General features: G+C 44.3%; 1 protein-coding gene across 5 annotated transcripts; it reads left to right on the top strand.

The window, feature by feature from the left end:
* Positions 1–5,845: 5,845 nt before the first annotated feature.
* On the top strand, positions 5,846–14,369 carry LOC125515247 (poly [ADP-ribose] polymerase 2-B-like). 5 transcript variants are annotated; one of them, XM_087528939.1, is made up of 10 exons: positions 5,846–5,927; positions 6,071–6,310; positions 6,389–6,462; positions 6,558–6,650; positions 7,845–7,953; positions 8,520–8,575; positions 8,786–8,865; positions 8,945–8,991; positions 9,059–9,108; positions 9,459–14,357. In XM_087528939.1, the coding sequence occupies exons 2-10, from the start codon at positions 6,079–6,081 to the stop codon at positions 9,519–9,521; spliced, it is 804 nt and encodes a 267-aa protein (XP_087385065.1). In that variant the 5' UTR covers positions 5,846–5,927; positions 6,071–6,078; the 3' UTR covers positions 9,522–14,357. The 5 variants fall into 5 exon arrangements, with proteins under 5 accessions (XP_087385065.1, XP_087385066.1, XP_087385068.1 ...); XM_087528940.1 differs by lacking the exon at positions 5,846–5,927 and having other exon boundaries at positions 6,006–6,310; positions 9,459–9,531; positions 10,250–14,369; XM_087528938.1 differs by lacking the exon at positions 5,846–5,927 and having other exon boundaries at positions 6,008–6,310; positions 9,459–14,356.
* The last annotated feature ends 376 nt before the right edge of the window (positions 14,370–14,745 follow it).

The following is a 14,745-nucleotide window of genomic DNA, read 5'->3' as shown; positions in this document are numbered from 1 at the left end:
AATAATTGATAAGAAAATTTAGCATTGTGCTCCAAATGTTCTTATTGAAAATCGGAGTACCACATACATGCTTCGAGATAGCATTGACATGGTTATCAAGTAAGGGTCGGAATTTGGATGCACAAAGTATCTATCAGGAACAACTTATAGAATAAGTCTTACAATTTCCTCATGGAAGAATGGTTAAACTTGCTAAACAGGAATCTATAACAACAAGTCCTCCGGCCAGGGGTGATAGGCATGACATCACCTTACCGATATATAAGGATCAATTTTATAACTCTTGGAAATATGTCCCAACCATCATATCCGACCAAGATTCAGATTTGATTGATGTTAGGAATCGGGATACCTCAGATTTAGGATGCCTGAGAAGAGAAGGTGCGACAGAAATTGACGAGATGAGATTGTAAGATTCTCGAGAAATGAACTATGGAAGTGAGTTCTGAAACAAGAATTCATCATTAAACCAAGGAGATGAGGGGGTGGCTGATAGACTCAACGACAATTCCTCGAGATTTCCAAAATATGGATTTCCACAACTATGTGAACAAGGAGATAACATTTGTCAGATCAGATGACATAATGAGGTATTCTCGAGGAAAACATACACAATTAAACATTGGTTGAAAAGTGCACCCGAACTATGGGGTTAGGTTGCATGATCAACGCTAGAATGGTGATTCAATAACCAATAGTCTAAGAATGAACTATCGACCATTAAATTCAAAGGAATAGGGTTGCTAGAAGTTTTGAATTCGCACATCATAGTTCAATTGTGGGTTTTCCAGTTAGATACAACACAGGGACCAAGGAACGAACGAAGATGGCAAGAGGTGGTGAAATTCTCATGACATTCCTGACATCAAAGATGGAAATACTGCAATGTAAAGAAGAACAAAGGCTGGATAGCAAGGAACTCAAGGTACAACACAAACCGTGAACCAGTCTTGTGTTGCGGAAATGCAAGAATGTTGTCAATGTTAATACAATCATCGTGGGGGCAAGGATGGTATTTCCCATCATGAATTCGATTAATATCCTAGAAGAGCTCAGAATGTTGATGATGATCATCACACAATTGTCTAGAGATTTCATGAAGGTGTAATCGATCGACGATGACATCAAATCAAAGGAATGATGAAGCGAAAGGTTATTGGAACCACGGGTACGTCAAAACCTCAGAATCAAGCTTTTTGTTCAATGCGAAACGATATGACGAGGAAAGTCGATGTATGCTTAGATCATCGTCGAAAATTGTGCTCCGGGAAGATGGACCGGGTAGCCCAGTTAAAAATTGCATGATAATGATATGGCCGATGAGGCTAGGAATAACTTGAAGGGTTAATAGACTCATAAGCAACGAAGATTACTTAGAGTTATTGAATCGGAGTGCGGAATTGATCACTTATCGGTGTCCTTGAGTGTCTAACAACCCAGAACCCGTGGAAAATTTGATCGGTGAGAAATAATACTTGAAGAAGAACTCATAAGAAGTAATGTGGTTCTGCGATATTATCAAGATACCACGGTGTAATACTCGACGGTAGATCAAAGTAAAGGTTGGACGGGTGTATTGATTCACAGAAGACAAGTGCTTAAACTTTCCCGTGAAATGGGATCAGAGAAGAACATATGGTCAGAAACACGATTGCAAAGGATAATTTCACCGATATCAGATGATACTATACCAAGGAAGTAGTTATTATTACAAGAAGCTTCCATGATAGGATCTACATCGTGTCTATGGGCATGAACGCAAAGTTCAAGGTCGACTCCCACTTCTCCAATGCATAACCTTTCATTCACTTCACATTTTCGAAGAAGTTGTAGTGTTGAAATTTTATCTAGCGAAGCACCAGGAGAGTATGACTCGTGAAAACTTTCGAGTTCACACGGTTTAGAAAAAGGCATAGATTCAACCCATCAGGGTATCTTAGAAACATATACCACAAGCTTCAAGAGTAAATATCACCAGCTCAAAAGTAGAGCAAGGTTGAGAAAGTAGAGGATACGATTTACCAAAGGCATTATGTATCCGAGGGAAGGCTCACAAGGTTATTGGATATGAAGGACACTGTCGGATAAAATCAATTAAAGGATTTGCCGGTCCATAACAGAGCTAATGCGACCATCGGCACACAACCAGAGGAAGTAACAATGCAGAGGCATTGGATTATAGAAACAACTAACTAATCCAGAGCTCAAATGCAAAGGAATTGTGATTTTCAAATCAAGGGATCAGAAACAATGTTCTGATTAGGGATGGATAAGTTGAATAGCCTTAGGGGTACAATCGACGGCAATTGGATTGGTTGAGAACCAGCTCAGCCTGAGCTGGAAAGATAATTTAACAGGATCAACTGATGATTGCGTGCATTCGCATTCATGTTGAATCAATGGGATCAAAATCACGGTGTCTAAGGATACTAACGAATATTACCAGACATATGGAAAGCATCCATAATGCAAGCAGACAAGTATTGCAGAGCAATAAGCTACTGAGGAATTTTTGGAAGATCAAATAGTATTTCAAAGACTTTGGTGAAACACATGAACAATTGGGGATGAATGGATACTCAGTAAGTGCAAGAATTATCCGTAGGGGTATTCAGGTGGCTTAGAACTGCAAGGCAGTAGGCACAAAGTTTTCTCGGAGCAATAGAGAGAATATCAGGGTATCTTGTAATAACAAGATCAATTCGGAGTAATAGTATAAACAACAAGTGCATGTCGTTATCCATATGAATATATCGGTATTAGGGAATTAAAAATCAGAGGGCACAAGGGTCTCGGGAATGATCGAAGAGTATCTTCAATATCCTCTGGGGAAGCAGTCGATCATCTGGAACGAAGGGGATCTTCGGGTGGATGTGATCGCGAGATCCTAAAGTTAGATTTTTAGCAAAATCATTTAACCCGAATAGTGGAGAGATCAGATTCCCAGAGCATAGATCGAGGAGTAAAAGATCCTAATACCACCCAATGACGAAGGGGGCCCCTAAGCCGCACAGCCATGTTAGTAAAAACTTTTTCAATGACTAGACTCGACTTCGGCCAAGGAGTTGAAAAGGGGGATTCCTACAGGCAGTCGGCTCTGATACCAACTTGTGACACCCTCGATTCAATCGTACACTAACCATACACGCAAACGTGTACGATCAAGATCAGGGACTCACGGGAAGATAGCACAACACAACTCTAAAAATAAAATAAGTCATACAAGCATCATATTACAAGTCAAGGGCCTCGAGGGCTCGAATACAAGAGCTCGATCATAGACGAGTCAGCTGAAGCAAAAAAATCTGAGTACAGACATAATTAAACAAGTTTGCCTTCAGAAGGCTAGCACAAACTGGGATACAGATCAAAAGAGGCGCAGGCCTCCTGCCTGGGATCCTCCTAAACTACTCCTGGTCGTCATCAGCGGGCTGCACATAGTAGTAGGCACCTCCTGAGTAGTAGTAGTCGTCATCGACAGTGGCGTCTGGCTCCTGGACTCCAACGTCTGGTCGCAGCAATCGAGTAGAGAAAGGAAAAAAGGGGGAAGCAAAGCAACCGTGAGTACTCATCCAAAGTACTCGCAAGCAAGGAGCTACACTACATATGTATGCAATGGTATCAAATGGAAAAAGGGTATCATAGGTGGACTGAACTGCAGAATGCCGGAATAAGGGGGGATAGCTAGTCCTTTCGAAGACTACGCTTCTGATAACCTCCATCTTGCAGCAGGAGAAGAAAGTAGATGGTAAGTTCACCAAGTAGCATCGCATAGCATAATCCTAACCGATGATCCTCCCCTCGTCGCCCAGTGAGAGAGCGACCACCGGTTGTATCTGGCACTTGGAAGGGTGTGTTTTATTAAGTATCCGGTTCTAGTTGTCATAAGGTCAAGGTACAACTCCAAGTCGTCCTGTTACCGAAGATCACGGCTATTCGAATAGATAAACTTCCTTGCAGGGGTGCACCACATAACCCAACACGCTCGATCCCCTTTGGCCGGACACACTTTCTTGGGTCATGCCCGGCCTCGGAAGATCAACACGTCGCAACCCTACCTAGGCACAACAGAGAGGTCAGCACGCCGGTCTAAATCCTATGGCGCAGGGGTCTGGGCCCATCGCCCATTGCACACCTGCACGCTGCGTACGCGGCCGACGAGCAGACCTAGCCTCCCTTATAAAAGAGTAGGCGTTCCAGTCCAACCCGACGCGCGCCGCTCAGTCGCTGACGTCACGAAAGTTTCGGCTGATACCACGACGTCAAGTGCCCATAACTGTCCCCGCGTAGATGGTTAGTGCATATAGGCCAGTAGCCAGACTCAGATCAAATACCAAGATCTCGTTAAGCATGTTAAGTATCCGCGAACGCCGACCAGGGCCAGGCCCACCTCTCTCCTAGGTGGTCTCAACCTGCCCTGTCGCTCCACCTCAAAGTAACAGTCGGGGGCCGTCGGGAACCCAGTCCCACCTCTACCGGGATGGAGCCACCTGCCCCTTCAGCCCCCATCTCCGAACAGTATCACAGGTAATGTAACAGTGTAAAGTATATAGTATATGCCCGTGATCACCTCCCGAAGTGATCACGGCCCAGTAGTATAGCATGGAAGACGGACAAGAGTGTAGGGCTACTGATGGAACACTAGCATCCTATACTAAGCAGTAGGATAGCAGGTAAAGGTAACAACAGTAGTAGCAAGGACAGGCTATGCAGCAGTATAGGATTAACTGAAAGCAGTAACATGCTACACTAATCTAATGCAAGCAGTAGAGAGAAGAATAGGCGATATCTGGTGATCAAAGGGGGGGCTTGCCTGGTTGCTCTGGCAAGAGAAAGGGGTCCTCAACACTGTAGTCGTACTGGGTAGCAGCGGCGTCGGTCTCGGTGTCTAGCGAGAGTAAAGGGGGAAGAAACAATAAATATAATGCAAACAAATGCATAACGATGCATGACATGACAAAGCGTGATGCTAGGTGTGCCCTAACGCGGTACGAGGTGGTACCGGTGAAGGGGGAAAGTTTTCGGGAAATTATCCCCGGTGTTTCGCGTTTTCGGACAGATGAATCGGAGGGGGAAAGTTGTGTGTTCACTATGCTAGGGATGTGAGGCGGACGAACGGATTGCGTATCCGAATTCGTCTCGTCGTTCTGAGCAACTTTCATGTATAAAACTTTTTCATCCGAGTTATAGATTATTTTCTATGATTTTTTAAAAATCTAAACAATTTTTGGAATATAATTATTCGAATTAAGAAAAAAAAAGTAAATAGTTTTGTCACCTAAAGCTACTCTAGCCAGAGCGTATTACAGGTGGGGCTAGGGGGGTTAGTCAGCAGTTGACCAGTCAAGGTTGACTAGTCAATAGGGTCATAGTGGGGCTCAAGTGTCATAAGGTCATTTGTATAGCAGATTATTTAATTAGTCTAAATAATGAAGGGACCCTTAAGTCATATTCTACATAGCATCTAGACTTAGTACCAATACTTATTTTGGGTTAGTTATTAAATAAGACTAATTTTAAATATACTAAACCTAGCCAGGTTTAGTTTATCACGTTTTTTTGAATTTTTTCTGTCAGAGAAAACCGTCCAATGGATGTGCAACACGTGTAATAGTGGGGGACGTGAGCGTGTACGCGACTGGGTGCGCGGAGCGTTTGTCGACGGGATCCGTTAAAAAAATGGGACCGCCTTGCCGATTTGCTGCATGCTCTGCGACGTGATCGGTTTCGTATTGGGTGCATGCCCTGGTTACGTGGAGGTGGAGTCCAATTTGTCCACCTTCTGTTTTGGATTCTTCCGCATGTGGTGCTGCTTACTTCCTTTTTATATTCCTGTGTCCTGCCACGTACGCTCGCCTAGGTCGGCTGCTTCTTCGATCTTCCTGACTCTTCGCGCTGCCGGTTGCCGCTTCGATGGATTCATCTGGGTATTTCTGCACCGCCTTCGCTGTCCCTTTTCAATTTGATTTCTTTTGTGTTGCTGCCTCCTATAAATACTGGTTCCCTTCTGCGGTCGCTGCTCATTCTCTCCGCTCCCGGCTGCCTTGTCTCTCCTTACTGCTGTTTTTAGGTCCGCCGATGGCTGGGCCTGATGCTGTTCGATTCGGGCGATGTCGTCGGGGCCGCCCTCCTGGGATTCGGGCGGCTGTTATTGCCCGTGTGCGCCGCGCCGGCGGTCGCCTTTCTGATGTGGATTCGTCATCGGCGATGGCTGCCGCTGATGGGTTTGCCCGGCCAGCTGCAGTTGATTCGGGTTGTCGCCGTCGGTCTGCTACTCGCCGGCCGTCGCCGTTTCGTTCTTCTCGGCCTGGTCAGTTCCTTTGCCTTTCTCTGGTTGTTCTTCCGGTTTTTCTGCTGGTGTTCATCCTGGTGGTTCTTTGATTGGCAGTACGTCTTTCCGCTGTCGTCCGAGAGTTGTGCCCTTATGTGCTGCCGGTGCGTTCGGTCGGCCTACTCCTCTTGGTAAGTTCAGTTTTGTAAATATGCCTGTGCTTCTCTTGGGTTTTGTGGCCCTCTTTCAAAATTGGTTCTAATTTGTGTACGTGTTTCCATTTGAGTGTTGCCTACTCCTGTTATGGAGCACTTCCGTGTTTTGGATGGCCGTCGTAAGCGGACGTTGGTGCGATCGTACTGGTCGGGTCGGAAAAGAGGTGTTCTTCATGCTTTACTTTTTTCCAGCTGTTGATGTATGTGTTCATGTATTTTCTCCTTTTGTTTCCAGTACGTGGGATGCAGCCTCCTTTTCCTAAGGATTATATTCAACTGCTTAAGGGTCAGTGTACATAGTGTATGGTTTATGGGCACATCTTGTTTTCTATCTGTCTTGCCAACTCGGTGTTCTGTTTTGCAGCTACTTCTAGGGGGTGTTCATATTATGGCGGGCCAGATTTGTGTTGTCGTTACTGTGGGGCTTTCTTTTGGTTCCGTGAAGGATCTATTCATCATGCCGACCGACTTCTCGCTCTCCTATTTACACGGGTTGCTGTCGGGCGGGCAGGATTTCGTTGCCAAAATTTGGTGATTGGCCTTTTCCTTTGGACAGGCTGATGCGTTTTGATGGAGACACGGTTTCCTCTCGGTTCATGCGATTAATACGGCAGTATAATTCTATGTTCTGTTTTACGTCGTTGGGTGCACAAGTTGACCACACTATCAATGTTGGAGGTGCTCCATACGTTTTCAAGATGAACGGGGTTGTCTATCATCGTATTGGTTCATTGCTGCCGGCTGAGGGTGCAACTCCCAAGTTGGCGCAATTGTACATGGTAGACTCTGCTGACGAGTTGGACTGCAGGTTGAATGTGTTTGACAGAGAAGAAACTTCTTCACTTGAGCCCGATCCTGAGATTGTTTCTTCATTGATAGCCTGATCCTGAGATCGTTTCAACTATGGTCTACATAGTTGCGATTTACCAATAGGCGCGGCGTGCCGCCGCGCGGGTAAAGCTAGTATTATTATATGAACCACTAACCGGTGCCTGTTAATTCTAGAATCTGACGATGGTCGAAGCTTCCGGGTTTACTGTAGATTTGGGAGAGTAGGTTCCCGAGGTCGGACCGAGCTACTCGGCCCCATGCCACGGCACGCCACGGCACGAAGCGATTCGTGCATTTAAATTCAAGTTTTGGCAGAAAACTAATAATGAATAGTCCAATCGCAAGAACTTCAGGTGTCACTCAAAGAAATACACCTGGCTTGAAATGAACCATGGTAGAGGTGACAAGGAAACAATAAGATATATTCACTAACTTAAGTTCACATCTCAGTGACTTCATTGCAATTAATTTAGCACCTTCCTAAATCTTCTTAATGCTTTGGTCTTGTATTTTTTAATTCTTTTCAGAAGAAAGAATTTGTTGCCAATCAAGAGAAAAAGCTAGAGACTCGAACTGCGCATTCCATATCTGTCATCCGCGATATTAGCATGATGAAGCAGCAAATGGTGGAAACCGGTAAGCTACTTAATTCATGTCACTTTTTCAACTGATTTGAGCATCATAGTATTAGCATATTCAAAGTCTACGCGTGGATTTTGTGAGCATTTTGAAATAAAATTTAATTTGAAAAACACAAAAGGTCTTTTGTGCACATGTAATATGTGTGAATTATATTTGTTGTGTCCTGCAAAAAAATACAAGAATTAAGAGTGTCTATAGCAACTTTATGTGCGCCATTTTTGTTTTTGCATAGAAGTACACCCAGTATTCAAACATGAACATGGATGAAGTTTTTTAAATAAACTGAAATGCAATATTTTGATATAGAGATCGTATAATGTGGTTATTGTGGGACTTAATTATATAAGGAAATTGAGACTACACCAAGGGACTGAACATAGTTCATGGCCAAAGAGGCAGATACTCACGATCTGCTCAAATAAAGAACTTGGATTAAGTCACTTCAAAAGTATATTTAGATTATTTAGTGCTATCCTACGGGTTCTTTTTGTAAATTCCTGTTGACTACTCATGTATCATTTACTTTTGTACTAATTCATTCATCTTTGGCTATCAATTAGGTTATGATGCTGATAAACTTCCTCTTGGAAAGATAAGCAAATCTACCATACTAAAGGTGAGTTATGTTGGCGCTTCTCTGTTGAGGCTTATTTATCTAGCAAGCTAGCAAACAATTTACGCTGCATTCTACTCTGCAATCTAAAAGTTATGTTGGATGCATATCCAGTTTTTATGCAGTTAAAGCTTGGATATCGAGGTTTTGGTTTCATATTCCATTCGTCCTATCTTTCTCTCTTATGATGATGACTTTTCTATCTTTCCATAGGGCTATGACATTTTAAAGAGGATTTCTAATGCTATTTCAAAGGGTGGAAGTCACAGGATACAGCTAGAACAATTGAGTGGGTGAGTCCAAACTTTTCCTTTTATGTGCCTTCGAATATAGTTTTACTTGCTGGGATATTCCTCGATTACTCGGTTTCAGGGAATTCTACACTGTGATTCCTCACAACTTTGGTTTCAAAAAGATGCGTAAGTTTCAAACTTTCTGCTTAATTCACCCCACAGTCATGATCTTCTAACAAAATTTATCTGGCAGGTGAATTTATCATCGACACTCCTGAGAAACTAAAAGCTAAGCTAGAAATGGTAATAGGCTACTATCTTTGGATTTACTGTAGCGCTGATCTGTTATGAAATTGTGTACGTGAAAGGGAATACTAGCTTTTGTCCACTGATCTTTGGCAAAATGGCAAGGATAATGTAGAACAATGATTGTTCTGAAGAGATTCAGAACCAGAGTCTCCTTTTGTCCAGTGCAATATGTGCTTGTCCTTCCTATAAAAGTTTGAAGTGCATTGAATATTCACATTTTTTTTCAAGAACATTCATATCCATAATTTCATATTCCCTGTACTAATTCACCTTCATAATTTCATATTGCCTGTACTAATTCCACTTTCATATCTAATATTACCACTTGTCTTGCTCTTTCGAAGGTCGAAGCCCTTGGTAAGATTGAGACTGCGACCAGGCTTTTGGAAGACGATTCAAACGATTAGCAAGACATCGGTAAAGAAATGTGGTGTACACACATGAAAACTCTGGACTTATAAGTTTGTTTCATTTTGTGATCCAAGGACGATCTTTTTTATGCTCGATACAAGCAGCAGCTTCGGCATGGGAGATTTGGTGCGAGAGAAATGCCCGGGTCTTTAGAAATTGTTCATCCATGCCGTTCAGTTTTAGAAAAAAAATCAGCACCAACCGAAATCATCGAAATTCAGTGCATCTGAGTGATTTCAGTTTGTATTTTGGGCAAAGGGCCGAAATATTCACTTGAATTCAATTAAATATTTAAGTTTTGAATACTATCTAAATTCATGTGTATTACTGAAATTGTTGAAATATTTTGGACAAAAGGTAAATATTTCATTATCTACTGATATTACTAAATTCAATGAATTCCATTAAAATCTCATTGAAAGTGAAAAACATTGGTGTTTAATACGATCAAAGAAGAGGCTCTTTTTTGGGAGAAGGCATGGGCCAAATGCTTAGGATCTTTGATGCCGCGAGAGCAGTTCATTGTAGCGTCGGGCCATTTGGTCGATTATTACCTATAAACTCTTCTTAATTAATGCGATGAGGCAAAACTTTTGCCTCCATTTCAAAAAAAATTGATTCCCAAGTGCATCCCTGCCAAAAATCAGATGTAATTCTGCTAATGCGTCAAATACTCACAAATAGACATGTTGGTACCAATGGCTCATGTCCGATTTGTTACCAGGACGCGGAAGATATACGTCATCTGCTTTTTGACTGTACACATGCAAAGGAATTGTGGCTCTGACTGGTATATTGGACATTGCTGAAGAAGCGAAGTTAATTGATCGCTCTGGTTTAATCATACTCGACACCTGATCCTAGCAGATTCCAGACCGATCCCTATAAAGTCCAATTTGGATGTCAAACAGGTGGTACTTATGGTGGGTGCCCCGTGAGCTCACCCATGATGGATCACCGCCACCTCCCTCGAGATGGCCTATTTCGGTCCTGGCAATTGCAAACAATTTTCATCAAGCCAACTTAAAAATTTATGGTGTACAGGAACATAAATGGAGCAAGCCGGAATCCAAGTTTGTGAAGCTAAATGTGGATGCCTCTTTCCATATGGATGAGGGAGCAGGAGCCATTGCAGCTGTTCTTAGAGACAGTAATGGTAATTTTTTGGCAACACAATGTCGATTTATACCTTACGCAGCTGATGTGGTGACAACGAAGGCTATGGCTATGCGCGATGGAGTAATCTCTGCAAACTCTCTGGGGTTCCCTCGAGTGGAAGCTGAGTCTGACTCCTTGACGGTAATTGATTATTGTATGGTGGGATGTTGCGACGGCGATCTTTGCAGAATGTGTGGACTTGTCTTCGTCAATCGGGAAGGTCAAATTTAAACATTGTTATCATTCTTCTAATCAAGTGACGCATGTGCTAACTAATCATGATTTTTATAATAAGATTTCTAGTAGTTGGACGGGGGAGCCTTCGAGCTACCTAGTTCCAAACCTTGTGGCTGATATAATCACTGTTTAATTTTAATAAAACTAGCCATGATGACCTTCTTAAAAAAAGACCCAAAACTGATACAGCCAGCCGCACGAAGATGAACGGGTGGGCGTACGTGTTCTGGGACTCCATTTTCTTCACTGAAAACGATTGGTGCTGTGTGGCAGTGTGGCCCCTGTACAAAATAAATACTGAAATATAGTGCCAACCGATTCTAGTCACGGATGAAATCTTTTTCAGCAAAAAAACAAAAAAAAAAAGAATTCAGCCGTCTACTGCCAAGCCACTTTTGCGCCTGTATTTTTTTTTCGAATATGCATGAGTGTGCATATTATATATTAAAGAAGAAAGACAAAGAATGTCTCCACCATATTTACAAGGGTCACATTACAACACTACTACTCCTCACTACTCGCCCACCGTTCAAGCCGAAGGGAGAAGGGGTCCATGTTCCCTATAAACTTGCCGGCAATAGACCACATTCTTCCTTCCGACCTGATTCTACCTAGGAGTACACCTAACGAAGGAGATGCCCTATTAAAGACAATAGCATTTCGATGCTTCCGCAACTCCCATGTTGTTAGTAAGAAAACCGTATGAAGATCCTTCTTGTGCCCGTCGTTGATTCCATGCTTTCCCTCCAGCCACAGGGCTAGGGAATCCTGTGCAGTCGGCGTCCAATCGAGCTTGCCCAGAGCATCGCAAACTATGGCACATGCTGACCTGGCAAAGACACACGTCAGTAGCACATGATCAATAGTTTCGTCCTCTTGGTCGCACAAGGGGCATGCCTCTTGGTGTGGGAGGCCTCTTCTTGCCAGTCGGTCTGAGGTCCAACACCTGTTTCTTAAGGCAAGCCAAGCAAACAACTTGCAGGTAGATGGGGCCCGAGACTTCCACGTCAGCTCAGCCAATGGCTCCACCGTCCGGCCCCAGAACTTTGCCGTGTATGCTGAACGCAACGAGAAGCGGCCATTGGTCTCCCATGACCAAGAGACCAAGTCCGACACATCCACCTGTGGCTCCCACGTGCTCACTTTCATCCAAAGCTCCAGGTATTCCTGCAGTGCGGCCACACCGATATTCGGGCCAACATTTATTGCCCAAGACCCATGCTCCACGGCCTGAGCGACTGATGTCGTCGATCTGATCCGCCTCGGGATCATGTCATATATCGTTGGAGCAATCTCTTGCACCCGCATACCGTCGATCCAACGATCCTCCCAGAAAAGCGTATGAAGACCACAATGTGCTTCACTCCTCGTAGCCGCCTGGACAAATAGCTTAGCTTCTTTTGGGATCTTTATTTTAAACTCGCTGCAAGATCTACTCGTGTCCACTCTTGCGAGCCATGACCACCTGGCTTGCATGGCCACATTCAGCCATCTGAGGTTAGGTATCCCTAGGCCACCAGCCCATTTCGGCGCACACACCGAATCCCAAGCTACCGCACAGTTGCCTCCGTTTGCTTCCACTCTTCTGCACCATAAGAATCCTCTGCACACCTTGTTCATCGCCGCTATCGTCTTCTTTGGTAGGTCAAGCGCCATCATGGCATGGATGGGCATGGCACAGAGCACAGACTACACCAGTGTAAGGCGTCCACTCTTCGGCATTAGAGCCGCTTTCCACTTTGGCAGACAATTTGCCATCTGATCTACTAGGAACTGCAACTGTGCCGCTGACTGCTTCCTCAAGGACAACGACAGTCCAAGGTACTTGATTGGGAAGTCCCCTCTCGGGCATCCCAGCCCCTCACACACCATAGCTGCTTCCTGATCATTGCATCTTATCGGTAGTGCCGCCGATTTGACCATGTTTATTCGCAAGCCCGAAGCCTCACCAAACATTTCCAGTATGTTCTTGCATATGTGTAGCTCCATATGCTTTGGTTTGATGAACACCACCACGTCATCCGCAAAGATGGATAGACTCTGCCGCATACCTGTATGTGCCAAAGGCTCCAACACGCCTCTAGCCGTGACTCGCTCAAACAACCTCTGCAACGGTTCCATAGTAAGAATGAATAGCATCGGCGATATCGGATCCCCTTGTCGCAGCCCCTTGCAGTTATATATAGTATCTCCGGGGTCTCCATTCACCATGACTTTGGTGTTGGATGTCGCAAGGATTCCACAGATCCAAGATCTCCAGCGAGGTCCAAACCCCATTTGTTGCATCACCTCAAGCAGGAACGGCCACTGTACAGAGTCAAACGCCTTCGAAATATCTAGCTTTAATAGCACCGTGGGCATCCTCAGGGCGTTCAGCCTTCGAGCCATACTTTAAACCAGCATGAAATTTTCATGTAACGATCGGCCTTTCACGAAGGCGCTCTGGTGGTTTCCAACCAACAGCGGAAGTTGCACCACCAAGTGGCAAGCAAGAACCTTCTCAAATATTTTGATAACCCCATGCACAAGGTTGATCGGCCTAAAGTCGCCCACCTCCAAGGCACCATCCATCTTGGGCAATAATGTGGCCAAAGATTTATTGATAGCAGCCATGCCCCTTGATACGTCTCCAACGTATCTATGATTTTTGATTGCTCCATGCTACTTTATCTACTGTTTTGGACTATATTGGGCTTTATTTTCCACTTTTATATTATTTTTGGGACTAACCTATTAACCGGAGGCCCAGCCCAGAATTGCTGTTTTTTTGCCTATTTTAGTATTTCGAGGAAACAGAATATCAAACGGAGTCCAAACGGAATGAAACCTTCAGGAACGTGATCTTCTCACCGAACGTGATCCAGGAGACTTGGACCCTACTCCAAGAAGTTTCCGGGGAGGTCACGAGGGTGGAGGGTGCCCCCCTTGGGCGCGCCCTCCTGCCTCGTGGGCCCCTCAGAGCTCCACCGACGTGCTCCTTCCGCCTATATATCTCCATATACCCTAAAAACATCAGAGAGCAACATAGATCGGGAGTTCCGCCGCCAGAAGCCTCCGTAGCCACCGAAAGCCAATCTAGACCCGTTCCGGCACCCTGCCGGAGGGGGCAATCCCTCTCCGGTGTCCATCTTCATCATCCCGGTGCTCTCCATGACGAGGAGGGAGTAGTTCTCCCTCGGGGCTGAGGGTATGTACCAGTAGCTATGTGTTTGATCTCTCTCTCTCTTGTGTTCTTGAGATGATACAATCTTGATGTATCGCGAGCTTTGCTATTATATTTGGATCCTATGATGTTTCTTCCCCCCTCTACTCTCTTGTAATGAACTGAGTTTCCCCTTTGAAGTTATCTTATCGGATTGAGTCTTTAAAGATTTGAGAACACTTGATGTATGTCTTGCCGTGGATATCTGTGGTGACAATGGGATATCACGTGATTCACTTGATGTATGTTTTGGTGATCAACTTGCGGGTTCCACCCATGAACCTATGCATAGGGGTTGGCACACGTTTTCGTCGTGATTCTCCGGTAGAACTTTGGGGCACTCTTTGAGGTCCTTTGTGTTGGTTGAAAAGATGAATATGAGATTGTGTGACGCATATCGTATAATCATACCCACGGATACTTGAGGTGACATTGGAGTATCTAGGTGACATTAGGGTTTTGGTTGATGTGTGTCTTAAGGTGTTATTCTAGTACGAACTCTAGGGCTGTTTGTGACACTTATAGGAATAGCCCAACGGATTGATTGGAAAGAATAACTTTGAGGTGGTTTCATACCCTACCATAATCTCTTCGTTCGTTCTCCGCTATTAGTGACTTTGGAG

Source organism: Triticum urartu, chromosome 6A (assembly GCF_056163025.1).
Source record: "Triticum urartu cultivar PI428250 chromosome 6A, HENAU_Tu73, whole genome shotgun sequence".
Lineage (NCBI taxonomy): Eukaryota > Viridiplantae > Streptophyta > Magnoliopsida > Poales > Poaceae > Triticum > Triticum urartu.
The sequence above is the reverse complement of the archived record's forward strand: the minus strand, read 5'-3'. Positions and strand labels throughout refer to the sequence as shown.